Source organism: Camelina sativa, chromosome 16 (genome assembly GCF_000633955.1).
Source record: "Camelina sativa cultivar DH55 chromosome 16, Cs, whole genome shotgun sequence".
Classification (NCBI taxonomy): domain Eukaryota; kingdom Viridiplantae; phylum Streptophyta; class Magnoliopsida; order Brassicales; family Brassicaceae; genus Camelina; species Camelina sativa.
In genome coordinates this window covers 16191225-16209903 of record NC_025700.1, presented here as the reverse complement: position 1 = coordinate 16209903, position 18679 = coordinate 16191225, and the positions used below count along the sequence as shown (strand labels likewise).

At 33.6% G+C, this 18679-nt stretch overlaps 3 protein-coding genes across 4 annotated transcripts; 1 reads left to right on the top strand and 2 right to left on the bottom strand.

Annotated features, from left to right (window-relative positions):
- Positions 644 to 2855, top strand: LOC104750756 (probable LRR receptor-like serine/threonine-protein kinase RPK1). Its single transcript, XM_010472600.2, has one exon. It carries the CDS (start codon positions 949 to 951, stop codon positions 2626 to 2628), a length of 1680 nt encoding a protein of 559 aa, XP_010470902.1. The 5' UTR covers positions 644 to 948; the 3' UTR covers positions 2629 to 2855.
- On the bottom strand, positions 2867 to 4753 carry LOC104750755 (ninja-family protein AFP1-like). The gene is made up of 2 exons (XM_010472599.1): positions 3595 to 4753; positions 2867 to 3357 (listed from the first exon to the last, which is right to left on the bottom strand). The coding sequence occupies exons 1-2, from the start codon at positions 4244 to 4246 to the stop codon at positions 2984 to 2986; spliced, it is 1026 nt and encodes a 341-aa protein (XP_010470901.1). The 5' UTR covers positions 4247 to 4753; the 3' UTR covers positions 2867 to 2983.
- LOC104750754 (ras GTPase-activating protein-binding protein 1-like) lies at positions 13739 to 16509 on the bottom strand. Of its 2 annotated transcripts, none has more exons than XM_019238623.1 (9): positions 16327 to 16509; positions 16025 to 16211; positions 15562 to 15820; positions 15225 to 15445; positions 14976 to 15144; positions 14763 to 14878; positions 14595 to 14666; positions 14466 to 14526; positions 13739 to 14386 (listed from the first exon to the last, which is right to left on the bottom strand). In XM_019238623.1, the coding sequence occupies exons 2-9, from the start codon at positions 16196 to 16198 to the stop codon at positions 14004 to 14006; spliced, it is 1455 nt and encodes a 484-aa protein (XP_019094168.1). In that variant the 5' UTR covers positions 16199 to 16211; positions 16327 to 16509; the 3' UTR covers positions 13739 to 14003. The 2 variants fall into 2 exon arrangements, with proteins under 2 accessions (XP_019094168.1, XP_019094169.1); XM_019238624.1 differs by having other exon boundaries at positions 16025 to 16200; positions 16327 to 16497.

Genomic DNA, 18679 nt, shown 5'->3' with positions numbered 1-18679 from the left:
GTCAAACCAAAAGCAGCCATGTNAAAAAAGATCGGTTACGAAAGAAACGATTTTTTGGAATCTAATCATGGACCAATAAAAAGACTAGGGTAGGTCCCATTCCCTATCCTTCCTGGTCAAACCAAAAGCAGCCATATGGTCTCTCTCTCTCTCTTATTACATAAATATACATTCAGACATTGACTTCACTTGGGTCCCGCAGTTCTATAAAGTCTCTGAGACAACGACAAATTTTAACGACAGAACCGAGAGAGACTCGGCTGAAAGTGAAACACTATCTATCTCATTCTCATCTCATCTCATCTCACACAACAAAAAATAAAAACGAGAAAATAAATTAAATTAAATATTTTTGTGTATGTATAAAACTCACAAAACACACAAAAAGAATTTAGAAATACATATAAAAGAGAAAAAATTCATTTATGCAATACATTTTTTTTTTCTGGCTCAAATTTTCTAATGGAGTAATATTTTTAAGTAACATCAGTTACAGTAAGTAGTAGTAGTGTGTGATGAAGTTTCCTCAAATATAATTTTAAAGACAGAGGAAAAAGTTAAAAAAGCTGAGTGATTTTTTTCTCCTTTTTTCTTTCTTCTTTTTTATTTATTTATAATTTCCCTCTTTTCCTCGAAATCATTCTACTTTGACTGTTTCCAATACGTTAACAACTTTTGGCTTTGATAATCGAGCCATTGAAAAAAAAACAAAATTATTTCTTTAATGTTTTTTTTTCTTTTTGGGTAAAAGAAAGTTTCTTCTTTTGCTGCAACTTGGAAAAAATTTCGATTTCTCGAGAGAGAGATATAAGAGAGAAGGAGGGAGATCACACAAAAAAAGACTTTAAATTTGTGAAACAATTTTATTTCTAGGGTTTTGTTTGATTTATCTTTGATTCTTTTCTCTCTCTCTTTCTCTCTGTTTGGAGAAGAAAAAAAAAAAAAAAAATGAAACTTCTGGGTTTGTTCTTCTTGCTGTTTAATCTGTTTGTGTTTTCATTTTCTCGGAAACTTCTCGTAACACCAAAGAGTGGTGGTCTTCACGACGACGAAGCTGTTCTGTTGTTGAAGCTGAAGAGTAGTTTCTCTGATCCAAATGGAGTTCTTTCTAGTTGGGTTTCCGACAGCTCATCAAACCATTGTTCTTGGTACGGTGTTGTCTGCAACTCTGATTTGAGAGTCGTCTCTTTGATTCTCAGAGGCTGTGATGAGGTGGAAGGTGGTGGTAGTAGTAGTAGTCGTAGTCTTCATTCCCCTGATTTGTCTTCTTGTTCAAGCAGAAGACTTGGTGGTGAGATCTCTCCTGTTGTGGGAGGTTTGTCTGAAATTAGGGTTTTGTCTCTTGCTTTTAATGATCTGAGAGGTGAGATTCCAAAGGAGATTTGGGGGTTGGAGAAATTAGAGATTCTTGATCTTGAAGGTAACAGCTTTATGGGTGGGGTTAGGGTTCTTGATCCGTTGAAAAAATTTGGATTTTCAAGTTTCTTAAGCAATGTTGTTTCTAGGAGGAGACTTATGAGTTATGAGGATGAAGACGAAGTTGGTCCAACCTCAGTTGCTGATGATTCCTCTGGTAAATCTGGATTGTATCCGATTGAGATTGCTTCGATTGTGTCAGCTTCAGTAATCGTCTTTGTGCTTCTTGTTCTTGTGCTCTTGTTCATCTACACGAAGAGATGGAAACGAAACTCTCAGATTCGTGTTGATGAGATCAAGGAGATTAAAGTGTTTGTGGACATTGGTATCCCTCTGACGTATGAGATCATTGTTAGAGCTACTGGTTACTTCAGCAACTCTAACTGTATTGGTCATGGTGGTTTTGGTTCGACTTATAAAGCAGAGGTGTCTCCAACGAATGTGTTTGCTGTTAAAAGACTCTCTGTTGGGAGGTTTCAAGGAGATCAACAGTTTCATGCTGAGATCTCGGCTCTTGAAATGGTTAGGCATCCGAATCTTGTTATGTTGGTTGGTTACCATGCGAGTGAAACTGAGATGTTTCTTATCTACAACTACTTATCTGGTGGGAACCTTGAAGACTTCATCAAAGAAAGATCACAATCAGCTCTTGAGTGGAAGGTTCTTCACAAGATTGCTCTTGATGTAGCGCGTGCTCTAGCCTATCTTCACGAGCAATGCTCTCCTAAAGTCTTGCATAGAGACATCAAACCGAGTAACATACTCTTGGACGACAAGAACAACGCCTATCTATCCGATTTCGGACTCTCGAAACTCTTGGGAACTTCGGAGTCTCATGTCACAACAGGTGTGGCTGGAACATTCGGGTATGTTGCTCCAGAATACGCAATGACATGCCGTGTCTCTGAGAAAGCAGATGTTTACAGCTACGGTATTGTCCTCTTGGAGCTGATATCAGACAAACGAGCTCTAGACCCTTCTTTCTCATCTCATGAGAACGGGTTTAACATTGTCTCCTGGGCTCATATGATGTTGAGTCAAGGCAAAGCCAAAGAAGTCTTCACCAAGGGACTATGGGAGACTGGTCCTCCAGACGATCTGGTTGAGGTTCTGCATTTGGCTCTCAAATGCACCGTTGATAGCCTCTCGGTAAGGCCAACGATGAAACAAGCTGTTAGACTGTTGAAACGAATCCAGCCTAATAAGTTGTGATACAAAGCTAGAAGACCAAGAAGAAGAAGTGTGTGTTTAGAGTATCTATCTGTACAGCAGCAGTAAACAAGTGCGTAGCCATTAGAAATCTTTTTCAAGTATGTTCTTTTATGTTCAGAGTAGGGAGGTTTATCATCTTGTATTACCTATTCACCATATGCATTAACCATCAAAATGTTATTCTCATTCTAATCTCTTAAACTGATATAAATGATGTTTCTCCGTGACTCACTCTGTATAATGTAGTAAAAAAAAAAATACATATATAACTTAAAAATTTGGCACATGGGCAAGATTCATAAAGACATGTTTCTCTAAACAAGAGTGGGTTTGGTTAGAGGGGTTTTGGTCTAATTTATAAGAGATTACTAGAAGGAGAACAAGTGTTGACAACAATGTGCCTAAGAGGGTGTTCTACATTAGGACCACCGGCGTGTTTAACGAAATCAGCCGGAGACAAGAAATCGCCATGGCAAACACACATGATCCTCACTTCTTCTCCATTACCATATCTATAAAGAATCCCATCAACTCTCTTCCCATTAGGACCATCTCCTTTGGTGAACACACATGGCATCTCACTCTTCCCTTTCCCTTGTGGCTCCATCTTCATGTTCATGTCCACTGAACTCAATCTTCTCAGCCGATTCGTTGTTGGCTTTGTTGTTGCTTCTTGTCGTTGTTGTTGTGTTGTCGATGATGGTAAGCTTCTTGCTTCATCACTCGAAGCTGTATTCATCAAAACATTAGCACCATTGGTCAATCTATTACTAAAGCTAAATGACCTTTCGGGTTACGAAAAGGCCGAAACTTTGTATCCAAGGATTAAGCTTTCTACCTAAACAATACAACACTAAACTTGCGATTTGAGACTGATGCATAAAGATTAACTAATGATCCAAATTGCTTGTGTTAATAATGATGATCAGATAAGAGAGATTAGTATTATATATTTTTATTATATACCTTTAGTTTCTAACTCGGAGACGCTAGATGAACCTCCTCCTCCGCCTTGAGACTCAAGGGAGCCTTCAAGAACACCACTACGCTGCCGTAAAAGCCCGCTTTTGTTAGCCGTAGCAGACCACCGCGGAAGTCCTGAAGATGGTCTACCTCTCCGCCTCGAAGTGGTGGCGGCGGCGGTCGCAGCTTCTTCCGGGTTAGTTCCTCCTCCGGCGCCGCCGCTACGAAGCTTCTCGCTTCTCCGTCTCTTAGCAGCCATTCTCCTTAAAGTCTGCATCTCTTTCCTCTTCCTCCACTCCTCCTCCGACTCAGCCGGCAACGACGTCGTTCTCATCAAACCCATACCCCTCGTCGTAGTCGTCGCCGCGGCCGCCGTCGTCGTCGTGGTTTGACGATGAACCTCCTGGAAAAGAGGCATCGTCACAACGACGGAGGAAGATCTCACGAGTTTGTTATTACGACTCTTGTCAACACCAAATCTCCCACCAAGAGATAAACCAAGATTCAACTCAACCTCGTCGTCCTCCTCGTCGTCTTCATCATCATCTTCACCATCAACAGAGTTAGAGATAAACCTCTGAAGCAGATCTCTAGGAAACACACAACTGTTACTTCTTCTCCCCATTTCTCTACTCCTCTCGTTTGCTTCCGCCATTAAAATAAAAATAAATTACTACAGCTGATGATGAAACAGTAATATAAGAAAACAAAAAAAAAAGATCAGATTTTTATGCCACGATCCATTTTATCTTAGGGAAAAAAACTTTAATTTACAACTACAAGACACGTTTTGTTACTATTGAATAATACATTCATTACTCAAAAATGAGAGAGACAGAAAAAAATAAAGGTTGAATGGATGAGAGACAGACAGAGAGAAAGAGAAAGAAACTCAGATTTGTGAGCACAACACAAAACAGAGGGAATGAAATCAAATCCCTGTAATTAATTTTTTTCTATTTACTCCTAATATTTTCTCACCAAAAGTAGAAAATTGTAATCAATTTAGAGTCTTATCTCAAACTTGTTTTCAATTTAATTAAAATATTTACATACTTTTAATTTAAAAAATGTTTTAAATTATTTAAATGTTACTCCATAATATATAAAGAATAAATAACAACAATGTTTGGGGCACGTAGAGAAGAAGAAAGGGACGAGAGAGAATAGCCAATGTGTGAAAAGTTCAGAAGAAGAAGAAGTAGAAGAGAAGAGTAAAGAGAGCCAAGTGGCAATCAGATGATCCTCCCACTCGACACGTTTTCGTACGGCTTCTCTCATTTCTTTTCTTATTTTTAAATTTTATTTGTCCCCCTAACTTTTTTATTTTGCTCCTATTATTGCTTGCTTCTTTGCTCTCTCTAGTCTCTCTATTACTTTAAAAAAACAAACATTATTAAAATAAAAATGTAAGAAAATATTCGCTGGCAAGTTACGTGTTCTCAGCAGCGTTAAAGACGGGGAACGAGACACGTGTCGACTTGACGAGTACGAGACACGTGTTGCTCTGTTTTGTTAATGTTCTTCATTCTTGTATGTACATCACTTCAGGTCCTACAATGGTTTGTTAATTTTTAATACGTATTCAAAGACAATTGTGTATTTATGATTCGTGACTACTCGTGAGTGTGAATAAGTTATGTGTTTTTGTTTTATAACCATTTCATTACATGTTCTGCAGTGTGATTTTTTTGTTTTTTCAATTCATGATTGGTGGTGGCTTGGTGCTATTCATTCCAAAATAGAAATATTCCAAAATAGAAATAATGTGTTCTATTTTGAGATGAATGAATTTTTATTTGTTATTAAAAAACTACGGAGCAAGTTATCAGTTTTTGGTTATAAGATGATTTATTATAAAAACAAGTTTCTTTAGCTTTAATTAACATTATAGATTAGCAACTTGGAGTCTCATAAGTATTATTAGATTAGAAACTTTATCATCATTATCGCCTATATTGTGATCACTGATTTCGAGTTCTATAATCTATATACTTATATTAACAGTTAAATTAGAGCATGTAGTATTATTATAACATATAGTGATTCGATTTAAATTAGAAGAACTAGCATAAAGGTTTGAGTGAACGAGTTTTATTTATTTAAGCCGATCTTTTTATTACATTCATTAAATCGAATCGTAAACTCTTAGTCTTGAGTACTTGTTGTAATTTTATTGTTTCTAAAACCGGTTTTAGAAATGTTTAGATCGGAAACAGGAACAACTTGATGAAGTAAATTATTGTCACCACCATAGATATCTAGAACGGCTGATTACTTGACAACTCAAAGAGAATGATATATACAAACACAACTTGGTGATACTTGTGAATAAGTGGTTAGAGAGCCTCAAGGAAACATACCGGACAATCTTCTAGTACCGTAAACATGATTTGGGACAAGTACCTCACTAAGAGCATGATTACTGATCGATTCTCACTGGGTTTCTTTTGTTTTTGGGGCCCAAATAAATAATAAAAAATCCAAAATGGGTCCATTTAGCCGAGAATCGTTACTGCCGGAAGCATTCCGAGCAACACCCCAAGAACGATATGTGGCGTGACGAGAGTGGTTGGAAAATAAATATAAAACCGGGTTTTTTTTTTTCTCTCATTTCTTTTTTTCTTTCTTCCCGACTGTCTCTCTCCCTTCTCTCTTGTTTCCGCATGCGAGAGAAACGGCGATTGATGAAGAAGTCGGAGAAAACAATGGATTCTCGTCGAATCCATTGAAATTACCGGTGCAAACCCTAACGAATCGGAGAGAGAAGGTTCGTTTCTCATGTCTGATTGATTGCATGTTTTTCTTTTAGGGTTTCAGATTAATCGGATTGATTGTTAGGATTTCGGATTAATCCGATTAGAGTTTCTTTCTCTTCCTCTTCTAATTGTGTTGATTCGTTTCTCTTCCTCTTCTAATTGTATTGATTCGTTCCTCTTCCTCTTGTAATTGTGTTGATTTGTTTCTCTTCCTCTTGTAATTGTGTTGATTCGTTCCTCTTCCTCTTGTGTTTGTCTATTAAATCAATTGGTTTCTAGTTTTACTCATCTAAAATTCTTAATTTGGAATGTTTTTTTTGGTTTGCAGTCAAATTAACAAAGATGTGGTTGCTTCCGTTGGAGAAGAAGTAAAAGAAGAAGCTTTGATTGGAAACGAACCGTCACAGAACGTTGATGATGTACTGTTGGCGAAGTCGGAGTTGAGTGATTTCACATACGAGGAGGATCAATGGGTGACATATGGGCATGCTACGATTCATATGACTCTGTATGTGAAGCTTTGGTGGATGGAACGGTGGTCATGGCAGAAGGAATTGGAGATGTGAAGGTGATGAAGGGACGGAAGAAGAAGACAATCGCTTATGTGATTTCTGTGCCTCAGATGAATTCAAGAGGCTGCTCATTCAAATCGGGAGAACATGGTGAGTGCATTGTTCGTGATCGGAATGGAGCAGTGTTTGGATGAGAGAGGATTGTCTATTCGTTTGCAAGTGGTTGGTGAAGGTAATCTCACCTCTTAAGAAAGCTATGCTCTTTTCACAATTTGGTACTAGACCACTTAAGTCGTATGTGGACGTATAAGTCATGGTTGGTGTATTCTCAAAAACCAGCTGGATCGATGAGCTAATGAGGCTGTTGCAGGACATGAAAGTTGAAGGAACCAGGCTTGATGCGAGGCTCTACACCTCAGCTTTGAATGCTTTGCGTGATGCTGGTCTCAATTCCCAGATCAGATGGCTGCAGGAAAGCTTCGACGCTGCACAAACTAGTGCTTCAAGATATTCTAATATGAAGAACATAAAAAATTTGCAGGGTTCTGGAGTTGAAAGTAAACTGTAGAAGCCAAGATTCTTTTGTAATTAAATATACAACAATTGCCACAGAGTGAAGGGAGCTAGAACCATAACTAACAGTAAGCTTCTTTAGTCTCATATAACTCTTTCTCAGCTTGTTTTCTTGCTTGAGATCCTGTGTCGGTTTCATATCCCTTTGACTGTGTTATGTGATTTCCCCTGCAGCCCCCCTGTTTCAAATCAGATTGTGGTAGTATAGCGTTTTGCGGTTACTTTTGCAGGGTTCCAAAGATCCAAACTACACAATGTATTCAAAACCAGAAATTGGAGAACAAAGTCTAATTGGAGATCCTTGTTTTTGTTTTGTTGTTGTATTGATATTAGACCACAAGAACAAATTGAAACTAAACATATTGAATAATTGTTTTGTCATTTTTAGATAATTAAAATTTGATAATTAATAAACATAAATTTTAAAATTATTATTTAAATGCTTGAATAATTTTCTTTGGGGTTCTCTACTAATAGGATGATTTTGCATTAGTTCTTTAAGAGTTACTTTACTTAATTTATGATTATTTATATAATAAATTAATGTGAGAGTAACTTTGATGGGTTACTCCACTAATGATGGTCTAATACACTTAAAGAACCAAGGGGTACCTCTATAAAAAAATTACATTTTTAATACCTTTAGCAACGATTTTTTTTTTTTTTAATATCACATCGGTATTATAAGATTATCACAAGTAAACAAATCAACAATTATCCCACAACATATAGAACATTCTAAATTTGTGAATATACATTCATTCTGAAATATCACAAGTCATATGGGCATCTGATCTTTATACACCAGAGATCTGAATCTAAATAACTAAATTTGTAAATCTAGTTATCCTAATTCTTTTATATCTAATATCATAAGTTTAAATTGGGTATTTTGCACTCACAACTACTTTCACTTTTACACCCACTTTATGCCACAAGTATAATTTTGACTTTTGAAATTACATATTATCCCTTCCCTTAACTAAACCAATTTTAGCTCTCTCTATTTTTTCATCCCCCACCTCTTTTGTATATATTTTTATATTTGATTTTTTTAAAATCAAACAAACACATCTTCTTCTTTATTGTTTCTTTTTCTCTTTCTCCTAATTCAGTTTATGTGCTTTTCGCAAAAGAAGATAATAAAATTTAGTATTTAGATTCAAAGTAAAAGATAAAATAAAAAAAATTCAAACCTTAGACCCCCAATATTTTTTTTTGTTTTTTTGAAACCGCCAATTCTTTAATCATCAAATTCTCAATTCTTCCACCCGCCGTCGAAGCCGTAGATCCCCAATTATGTTTCTTTGTTTCTTCTCCTTCATCGTTATTCATCAAATCCGATGGAAACTCGAATCTCTCATTAAAAATCCAAAAAAATTGTATTTTTATCTCAATTTGGCATATTCATACAAATCCAAAATCATTGAGAGATCAAAAGAAGAAAATTTTGAACAAAACCTTACTATGCCAATAGAATATGTATGAACAATTGGTATCCATGCTACCTTTTACATATGGTTATAATTTGTAACAACCAAACTAAACTAAATAATATCAAAGCGGAATAAAGCATGTGCTCGTTCTAAATGTATGAAAGCAGAAGAAAGCAATTGTAGCTGCTGAGAAAAAACGTATTAGGTTGCTTGAATTGTTTGTAACTGAGAAGAAGAAAGCATGTGCTTGTGTCCAACAAGCATATGTCGACAGATTATGGTTAATAACCATGTGGTCAAAGTTTAGTGGATGGGCTTGGATGGAAATCATGAATCTTAATATATGAATATGTTTTGTATTCAAACGCAGTGGTTATGGGTTTCTATTGGTATCCACATGATCATGAATATATGGATTTGATGTTGTTTTATCTTAAACATTAAATCTCTATAACCCCCAAATTCAGTTTGTATTCACATGACTAAGAATATATGTATTTGATGTGTTGCTAGTACCATATTTATGGTCATGTGTTATGGATTTGATAACAAAATTTGATGTGTAACTAATACCCACATTTATGGTCATGTGTTACTAGTACCCACAAATTCTATTGGTATCCACATACCCATGAACCCTGTTTTTAAAATCCCCGCCTAGCACTGATTACGCCCCGCAAAATCGCTAGACCCACCCTCTCCGCCTCGATTAATGACTAATTCCGCCTAGCATCGATTATCCAATTATGCATGTCTAGTCCGATTATTTTCCTCTTAATTTTGTATATACCAATTTTTTTAGAACCAAATAAAAACCAAACATAAATATTTTTGTTATTTAGGCATTTAAATTAAGAGATTATGATGTTTTACAATAACTAATATATAACTTTTAACAAAAATCAGAAAAATTTATTTTAAAATGATGTTTTATGTGTTTACCATAATTTTAAAGACAATACTATAGTTTTATATTTTACTTGATATTTTCTTTTTAACATAAACAAAAATATACATATATTTAGTACAATATATTTTTATTTTATTGTTAATTTAATAAAATAACCCCAAAACTAGTCCCCGATTAATCCCCGTTTAATCCCCGATTTTCTAGCTAGGCGCTAGGCCCACCTCGACCGCCTGACTAGCGCCTAACGATTTTTAAAACAAGGTCCATGAATATATGAATTTGATGTTGTCGTTATATCCTAAACCCTAAATCTCTAGAATCCACAAATTTTATGGGGTATCCACATGACCACAAATATATGGATTTGATAATGTCGTTGTATCTTAAACCATAAATCTCTAGAACCCAAAAATTCTATTGGTATCCACATGACCACAAATATATGGATTTGATATTGTCGTCGTATCTTAAACTTTAATCTCTAGAACTCAAATATTCTATTGGTATCCACATAACCATGAACATATGGATTTGATATTGTCGTTGTATCAGAAACCCTAAATCAACATAAGTCATAAATCCTAAACTCTAAACTCTAAAACATCACCATGTTTAGGGTTTACCACTAAAATTTGGTTAGATATATCCCTAGCTCGTAAACATAACACTACATAGACATTGAATCCATAGAAACCCAAAAACCTATACCATATACCCTAAACCTTAAATCCTATACCATAAACCCTAAATCCTAAACTATGAACTAAAAATATAGACACATCATCCACAAACCTAAACCCTAAACTTTTAACCTTAACCTCTAAATCATACACCTTTAACTTTAGACCATACAACCTGAACTCAAAACATAGATAATGAATCTATATAACCTCTAAAGTCTAAACCCTAAAGTATGGTGATGTTTGAACATGCAACAAACTTGTCAGTAAATTCATCATTGATCTTCAATAATTAGATTATTTTTTCAAATTTAGTTATTCAAACTAATTTATTAAGCCAAAAACTTTTTAATTAATTAGGTTTTCATATGTTTTTTAAATTTTCAAACATAAGTAATTATCCATAAACAACACTATAATTTACCATCCACTTATCAATGAACAAATGTTCACCTAAAAGTAGATAATATATAATTTATTCACCTAAAATATAGCAAAATGCATCTTAAAATATAGGAAAAATATAATCATAATCTATAAAATTTATATAATTTATTGATAATAACTACACAAATGACAAAAAAGAAAAAAAGAAACAAAAAAAAATAAGAGAAAGAAAGAGAAAGGGAAGGAGGAGACCATCAACCCAAATTTTTTATTTTCCCCCAACAAACCTAAATTACCCAATATTAGTTGCAAGATAGTTTGATCATAAAAAAAAGACACACATAGTAGCTGTAAGCTAAAGAAGTTTGATATAAAATAAGTGTAAATGTAATTCACCCTTAAAAATTAGAAGAGATCAATTTCCTCTGTAATAAAAAAAAATTTACTCTGTAACCTTAATCGAACGTGATCGTCATCGCATGAACCAATATAAATATTTGTTTTTACTAAAAGCAAAGTTTATTACTATTATTATATATCTTAAGCGGAACCCATTGGCTAAGGTTAAGGTACGTGGTCCTACAAGGCCAGCTCAGAGAGATCTGGGAGAGACCTCTTACACCGTGACAACGAACTGGCGCTGGAACGTGAAGCATGTCAGAGCTCGGACATGTTAACACGTGTCCTAGTGGGTGTGGGGATCCCTTGCGTTGTCTAACATCCCGATCCACTTGTTTTTTTTTTTTCTTCCCCAAATCATTCATAATAGAACGTGAATCATGCAGACTATTATAGTACGATAGTGTTTTGATTTCGTATATGTAGTTAAATAACTCTATATATTATGTTCACTCAGAGTCAGAGTCTATCGTACAAACTAATAGCTTTGAGACTCGATGAACATGGCAAATCTTTTATCTAGTCCAATATTTTTTTTAAAATTTTGGGCAAGATTAATAACTGGTGTCTTTTCTTTTCTATGATATCTAGTTATCTACAATCCCTGTTTTAAAAATCGTTAGGTGCTAGTCGGGCGGTTGAAGTGGGCCTAGCGCCTAGCTAAAAAATCGGGGATTAAACAGAGATTAATCGGGGACTAGTTTTGGGTTATTTTATTAAATTAACAATAAAATAAAAATATATTGTACTAAATATATGTATATTTTTGTTTATGTTAAAAAGAAAATATCAAATAAATATAAAACTATAGTATTGTCTTTAAAATTATGGTAAACACATAAAACATCATTTTAAAAGAATTTTTTCTGATTTTTGTTAAAAGTTATATATTAGTTATTGTAAAACATCATAATCTCTTAATTTAAATGCCTAAATAACAAAAATATTTATGTTTGATTTTTATTTGGTTCTAAAAAAATTGGTATATACAAAATTAAGAGGAAAATAATCGGACTAGACATAAATAATTGGATAATCGATGCTAAGCGGGATTAGTCATTAATCGAAGCAGAGAGGATAGACCTAGCAATTTTGCGAAGCGTAATTGGTGCTAAACAGGGCTTACGACTAATAATAGTCTACATAAGTATATAATAATTAACAAGTCAAGATTCGATAAGAATAATTCAACTATCCGGTCATTATATATATAGTATTCATTTGTAACTTACATTCATGATAGAAATGCATCAACAAATAAATCGTTAATATTGTAAAAAGTACGAAACGAAATAATTAATATATAATTTCACCAAAAACATTTCAAACCAAAATTAATATATAAAACTTACTGTATGTCACAGAATTATCTCATTGCTAATCAATCTTTATATGATTTATCTCAATGTTTTGTATTGATAATTTAAGCATATTGATAAAACCTATAAAACTATATTCTGTGTTTTTGTTTTTTTAGTAAACAGCAGTTACATACAATATCAGTGAACAAAACATATGGATTTAACCTCATGTATGATTCTAAAAGGAATTATACACCACTCACCATCACCACTAGTTCCACCACACATCAAGCTAATAGGTGGCGTAGCAATGGCGTAGGAGAGCTTATTATAACCATTTATAGGGGGGTCACGTGTCCCCGATAGATTGGTATATGAAAGTATACACTTTTTAAAAGGATTCAAACAAGGTTTTGAATTTTCTTGGAAATTTTTGAATATTGAATGTAAGTTGTTTACTTAGGGATGAGTCCTCATTGCATCCAAACTTGAGCCATAAAAGTATAACCAATAAGTAACCATGATTATAAAAAATATCTTTATTGGTTATACTTTTATAAAAAATATATAATTTTATAATGCTTTAGCAAAAGATAAAATCAAAAGTAACCATGATTACAAAAAATATCTTCAAAAAAAATCCTAACATTATAAGATGATAATAATCATGATATTCTCTTCCTTTCTCATATCCTTTTAAATTATAAAATGTTATAGTCATTTCCTTTATAGTTCCTTACTGCTTAAAAAGTAATAGAAAATTACTTTCGAAAGGGAAAAAAATTTCCTAAAAGATAAGCCATTTTAAGGCATTTTCTCTTTTAAAATAGAAAAAGGTTGGTAAGCTGGAAAAAGGGAATGGAATCAAACCTAGCAAAATCGTTGACGTGGAGATAAGAGAGATCGAGATGTGTCGCATTCGCTTATTGTTTGTTTTCTCTTTATCAAGCAATTTGCTAATTACTTTCTTTTATTATTATTACACATTGTATTGTCATCTTTGCTTCTTTGGAAACTACAATGATGCGACAGTAGACCAGATATCATATAAGCTTATTTTAAAGTGATCTGATTATTCGCAAAGGAACAAACCATAGGATATACCCTCACGTATTCGCAAAGTGTTTCTTGATTAATTCGTTTGTTCTCTTATTATATACATAACGAATGCTATAATAAGAAAGGTGGAATATTCGAATAAAAAATTTGGAATATAGAAGAAAACAAAAAGACACTAGGAAATGAAGAATTAAATTGAGTTCCACGAGGAGAAAACAAAAAAAGAAACCTAAGAAAAAGAAGTAAAAATATTTGAATCTGTAAAGTAATCTCAATTTGCAAACACTTGAAACAATTAAATTTCTAGTAAAGCTGCAAATTATAGGTGTTCTTCTTGTGTTGGTGGTGTTTGTAAAGGAGGACAGGATCATCATCTAGTAAGTTCTTTGTTTGAACCTAAGGGGCTCTTCTTCCTTCACTGTGTTTTTGGTTACTGTCTCCGTTTCCATTGCGTGCTCCTCCTCCTCTTCTTTCGTTTCTTCCACCGTTCCTACGGCTTCTGACTGGCTTGAACTCATCTTCGCCATCTGCAGATCCATTCTGTGTCTTGCTTTCACTGCTTCCACCACTTCCACCTCTACGGTTCCTACGGCTTATGACGAGCGTGAACTCATCTCCCTCATCTGCAGGGGCAGCAGAGCCATTCTCAGCCTGAGCCTGAGCCTGAGCCTGAGGTTGAGCCTGAGGTTGAGCCTGAGGTTGAGCCTGAGCCTGCGTCTTGCTTACACTGCTTCCACCTCTGGCTTTCCCAGAAGGTTGTTTACTTCCATCGTAGTCAACTGCAACATATTCAAGAGAAAGTTTCAGCCTTGCACGCTAGAAAGCGATGGTTTAGGTTTAAGGAAAACGAGCTTTTACCTTCTTTTTCCTTTACACGAAGCTTACGGTCTGCAAGCATGAAAGGCGTGTTCTTGGCAGCCTGGAGTTTGAATCAGAATATTCAGAGACCTTTTAAAGGGGAAACAAGAAAGTGGAACTTATAACTACCTGAAGCACGCTCTGGACAGAGGAAGCAGACTCAAAGGAGATAAACCCGAAGCAAACTGCATTAGTCTGGCCCTGGACGCATAAGAAATGTGTACAACTCGTGTAAGGGAACCTAGAAGAGGTGATGATTAGTAATAGCAAAAAGACACAAGAGGTCAAAGATCAAACCCTGGAGCTTCGGACTTGAATCCCATTTTCTTTGATAGGACCAAAATCCTTGAACAGTTCATGGAGTTGAGGTGGCATTGCATTCATTGGCAGATTAGCCACAAATATCGCAGTTCCTGAAAACAAGAAACACACGTTTGATATACAAGAAACAACCAAGAAACGAAAATATTTATTTCAATCAAACATCAATGGCCATCTCTGCCTGCTAACCTGGTTCATCAATGATCCTCTGATTGGATTTCTTTACAGAGTTACTGACAGAAGCAGGTTTTTGAGGTGCTCCAGCAGCACGGGGTTGTTCCACGACTTTAGGTTTCTGAACCGGGGCTTTAACAGCTTTAACTTGAAACGGAGCAACGTTGTGTGCCGCTGATTGAACCTGTAATGGGTGTTACTTATATAAGTATGCATAGATGTCCAATGTTAAAAGAAAAAAACTATGCAAAAAATAAAACTCACTATCGCAGCAAACGATTTCTTGGCTCCTTCAGGCTGAGGAGCAACTGTTTCAGCAACTGGCTCTGTTGGTTTTTGAGCAGTAACAGCTTTTTCTTCAGAGCGCTTGACCTTTCCATTGTCCAATGGAGCAGCAGCTTTAGCAACAGCATTCTTTGTAACAGCAGCAGTAACAGACTTCTCGGTCTTCTTGACCTCATCAGCTGGCTTCACCTTCTCAGTTGCTGGCAATACAATAAAAAGTCCACAAAAGATTTATCAATATACAGTCAATACTCTCTTTCTTAGTAAACCTACAAACTTAAACCACACAGAAAAAAAAAGCAACACAACAACTAACCAGGTAGAGATTTTGGGGTGGAGTCATCATCATCAACATAACGAAAAAGGTCATTGAGGACATCATAGGTTGGCGTTTCCTGGTTCCGATGTGCCAGATAAAACATCTGAGAGAACTTCCTCCTCAGGTTATCTTTACCAGTCAAGAAACCAACAACCATGATAAAAATCCCATCTTCAAAAGAAGTCTGAGAATCGACACTCGAGATCTCAAATGTAGTATTCTCATAGTCAGAGGAAAGGATCTGATCCTTGATAGCCTGAAGAACCAAGAATGATATAAACAAATAAATAAATATCCAAAGTCTTGATTTTTTCATAGAGATACTAAACAACAACAATAGCCACAATGTGAAATAACACAACTCAATCTCCACAGTTCAATAAACAAGACTAAATCAAAGAAACCTTGACCTAATTAACTAAGCATGAGATCGATTTCAAAAAAAGGAGAAGACTTTTACCTCAACGGAAGTAAAAGACATCATAGTACCATCAGGTTTAGGTCTGGTGACAACACTGGCATCAACGTAAAACCTACAAGCTTCTTGAGTATGATATTTTAAAAAAGAAAAGTACTGTTTCACAAAGGAATCAGAAACCATCTGGGCTGAATGAACACCTTCCTCGGTAGCCATATCTGCACACGTACTGAATAAATCAAAAACAGAGTAGGTCAGAACCAATTTCAAATCAAATCGGAGAAAAAAAAACCCTAGATCAATAAAAACCTAAATCTGAATTCGGATCAATGAGATTAAAAAACCTGGCGGCAGAGAAAGATGGAACCGAGGAGAGTCCGGTGTGAAAGATAGAAGCTTGAGAGAGGCGTGATTTAGGGTTTTTTATAAAAAAGTTTAGGAATCGAGAGATATGGATTGGAGTAGAACACAGAGACAGGAGTAGGGTTTTAGAGAGGTTATAATGATTTGTCTACTCAACCCGATGGACAGAACCGATTAAATAAGGAATTTTCTCTGCTTTGTATTTTTTTTTTTTTTTTCCTTTTTTCTATTTATTTATTTATTTTCCAATTAACTTAGTAAAAAGTAAATCTGTTTTTTTTTTTTTTTTTTTTTTNGGGGACACTTTTAAGTTGACACTTGTTGAGTCTTCTTAACTTTTTAACTATATCACACGGGTGGTAAAAAGGTAAATCACAAATAAATAAAAAAGGAAAAACTTAACGCCACTTTGGGTCAAGTGGTTCGTGTGGGTTCGGTCGTGATTCGGACCATATGTTATTTGTTTACTAGGAAAAGGAACACTTAGTTCTTGTCCAAAACGAGGTTTATTTGATTTTTTTTGCTATCAAAATCCAATATTATAAATTTAATGATTAAAAAGATTTGAAGATAATAAATAAAAATCTAGAGTTATTCAATTAGAGATATCTTTAAATAGTGATTACAAATGATTCAATTAGAGATATATCTAAATAGTGAATACAAATTAATATTTTAGATCAATTATAGGTATCTAAATCTAAATATTAAATACAAAAATATGTAGTTAGAGGTATCCAAATAGTAAATACAAATTAATGATTTAGATAAATCTTGTAAGATATTACTAATACTAATAATTCTTTTTTTTATATAGCTTTTGTTGGACAATATCTTAGTTTGATTTTTATTTTATTGCAGTTTTTAATAGTTTTATTAGTGAAATCTTCATTAAATTAACCCAAAACTATACACACAAGTTTGTGCACACTAAATACAAATTTATCCAATTTCTGAATTTAATGAATTATTTGAATAATTAGAATTTCAATATTTTTTGTCGGAGGTTATGGTTGCTAACATTTAACAACAATAACAGAAATCGTTCTATACCGTTACAGGTCATTTGAAATCGTTAGATTTCAAAAACTTATTCCCGGCAACGTTTGCAGCAACAAACGGTTACGAATGGTTCAAATTTTAAATTCTTCTTATTTATATTAGTAATAATAATTCATTAAAAATTTTAAAAATAAAACACAATCTAATTTTCTCTTGTTAAATACTATCATAACAAATTATTTAATATATATATATATATATATATATATATATGATTTACATGCATCAAGTTCGTAAGTATTCTTTATTCTCGTTTAACTAGCATCAGTTATATGAATTGATTTTTATTATAAAAAAATTATTTACATTCACATAATTAAAAATATTCATTTTAATGTAGGCAACCATATATAATTTCTAATTCAAGTTGAATTCTATCATTATTAGACATTAAATATTATATAATTTTATTTACTTCATTAATACACTATTATTTTTTTTTACTTTCCATCTAATGAGCAATACATATTATTTGCAGTTCTTACAATATTGTGACTGTCACATTTATTTTTTTTATATTCTAATTTCATTTTAATTTTTAACTAAAGACAAAAAATATAATAGTGTAGAACTTGAATGAGTCATTATTTCAAGTAGATTATATTTTTAGTTGATTATATTAACTTTCAGAACGATTTTAGAGAGAGAAAACAGATTTTAGAATGAGTCATTAGTCCTTGACAATGATTTGTCTACTTACGGCGATGGAGAGAAAATAGATTAAATAAGGAAGCAGAAATATATTAATTCCTTATTTTCTCCTATTCAAGGTCGGCTTTGTTTTTTTTTTGTTTTTTTTTTGTTTTTAGTTATTTTTGTTTTATTCTCCAACTCAAACTCAAATTTGTTTGAAAATCTTCACGCCACTTTGAGTGAAGTGGTTCGTGTGGACGACACTTAGGTCTGGTCCAAAAAAAGAGGTTTAAGATTTGAATTTTTGTATTAATATTCAATCTTAAATTCTTGGATTATACAACTAATGATTAAATTTTTTGAAGATAATAATTAAGAATCTAGTGTGATTCAATTAGAGATATCTAAATAGTGAATACAAGTTATTCAATTAGAGTTAGAGATATTTAAATAGTAAATACAATTTAATATTTTAGATCAATTAGAGATATCTAAATATTAAATACAAATTATATAATTAGAGATATCTAAATAGTAAATAAAAATTATTTAATTATAGATATCTAAATAGCAAATACAAATGATTTAGATAAATCTTGTAATATATTACTGAGATTTTTTTTTTTTTTTTTTTTTTTT